The sequence below is a fragment of the Nelumbo nucifera genome, chromosome 2 (genome assembly GCF_055504915.1).
Source record: "Nelumbo nucifera cultivar China Antique chromosome 2, China Antique-T2T, whole genome shotgun sequence".
NCBI classification, from domain to species: Eukaryota; Viridiplantae; Streptophyta; class Magnoliopsida; order Proteales; family Nelumbonaceae; genus Nelumbo; species Nelumbo nucifera.
This window is the reverse complement of record NC_142650.1, coordinates 66,162,546-66,164,162: the sequence shown is the minus strand read 5'-3', so window position 1 is coordinate 66,164,162 and position 1,617 is coordinate 66,162,546. Positions and strand designations below refer to the sequence as shown.

Here is a 1,617-nt window from a genome sequence, read left to right as displayed (position 1 = left end):
CTAGTACCATGCCCAATTATCTCCTTGGTCAGAATATCCTGAAGAAGACAGAAAGTGGGATAAATGAACACAACACAATTCAAATCAGAGGAGATTTGACTAACAAATAGTAATTTATGGGAGAGCGAGGGAACAAACAAGGTGTTTTTCAAGGATATCGTAGGTGACAAGGTCACAGTGCCTACTCCTATGACTTGAGAGATTGCCCCATTGGCATTAGCAATTGTAGTCTGTCTTGGTGGTGAAGTCTTTGAAAAATCAGTAGCATCATAGGTCATGTGGTCAGTAGCTCTTGAGTCAAGTATCTATGCCTTGTTATCAATGGTCTTGTTGGGAAGATTGTTACCTGAATCCGAGATGTGAACTTCTCCCTGTGGTGTGAATGAGAGTTGAGATTCTGTTGTAATTGTTGCAGCCTTACCACTAGTTTCAGCCTTGTCTTGGCGTTTCTGAGCTTGGAGTTCATGCCACCAGTCGGGATAGCCATGTAGCTTGAAGCAGTTCTCCCGGGTATGCTTTGAGTTGCCACAATGAGAACATTTAGTACCACCAGATTTTTCGCTGCTTGCAGGCAGAGAGCCCGTTGAAGAGGGCGTAGGTTGCCCAGTCTTAACACCTTTAGAGGACAAAACTACTCCTAGAGTTTCAATATGGTTGCCAGTTATCATGACCCTCTGTCGGATAGCTTCTCTCCGAACATGTGCGTAAGCTTGTTCAATAGTGGAAAACGGATGCATTTGGAGTACATCTACCCGAATCTTGTCTAGTCTGTCATCAAGGCCATCTAGGAAGATATACACTCTCTCCTCTTGAAGGAGAGTATTGTACCGTTGAATATCCACCACACACTCCATCGGATTCGGACAACGAAAATCAATTTCTCTCCACAATCCTTGGAGATCATTATAGTACTTTTCAAGAGATCCTCCAGACTGGCGCAAGCGGGTCACACGGTGCCGGAGATCGTATACTTGCGAGGTATCACTGACATCAAAGTACGTAGTAGCCACAAAATCCCACACCATCTTTGTTGTAGGGAATCGAATAAAGTTATCGATCAAGGATATGTCCATGGAGTTAATTAACCAACCTTTGACAATAGCGTTGTCGGTGCGCCACCTTCGAAAGGTTGGGTCAGTCTGTGGAGACTGAGGAAGTTCGCCATTAATATATCCCAGTTTGTCTCTACCAGAGATATACATCTCAACAACTTGGGACCAAAGGGCATAGTTGGTGCCGTCCAACTTAATACCGATCTGAGCAACGGAGGTTTCTGAAGTTGAGATCGGTCTGTGCAGGAGTTCAGTCATTTTGGTGGTCAATTCAGTGAGAGTAGGATTAGGTCGTTGTTCTCCAAACGGATTTGAGGTTTCCGAATCAGACACAATTGTGCCTGTCGAAGGGTGTTCTTGCCGATGGCGTCGTGGTAGTAGAAGGAAGTCAGCAATCTCCCCCAACGCTGAGTGTTGGGGAACGGTGTTCGGTCGTTGCCGATCGCGAAGAGATAGGTGGATTGCAGCGGTAGTAACATTTGTCAGCCACCGGCGACCACGGTGGAATCACAGCTCTGGTGTGAAGGAGATGAGGGCTGCGCTTAGCAAGAGTTCGCAGCGGCAA

General features: G+C 46.1%; 1 protein-coding gene across 1 annotated transcript; it reads right to left on the bottom strand.

Annotated features, from left to right (window-relative positions):
- Positions 1 to 305: 305 nt before the first annotated feature.
- On the bottom strand, positions 306 to 1,310 carry LOC148802294 (uncharacterized). Its single transcript, XM_088897860.1, has one exon. The coding sequence runs from the start codon at positions 1,308 to 1,310 to the stop codon at positions 306 to 308; it is 1,005 nt and encodes a 334-aa protein (XP_088753986.1).
- Positions 1,311 to 1,617: the final 307 nt, after the last annotated feature.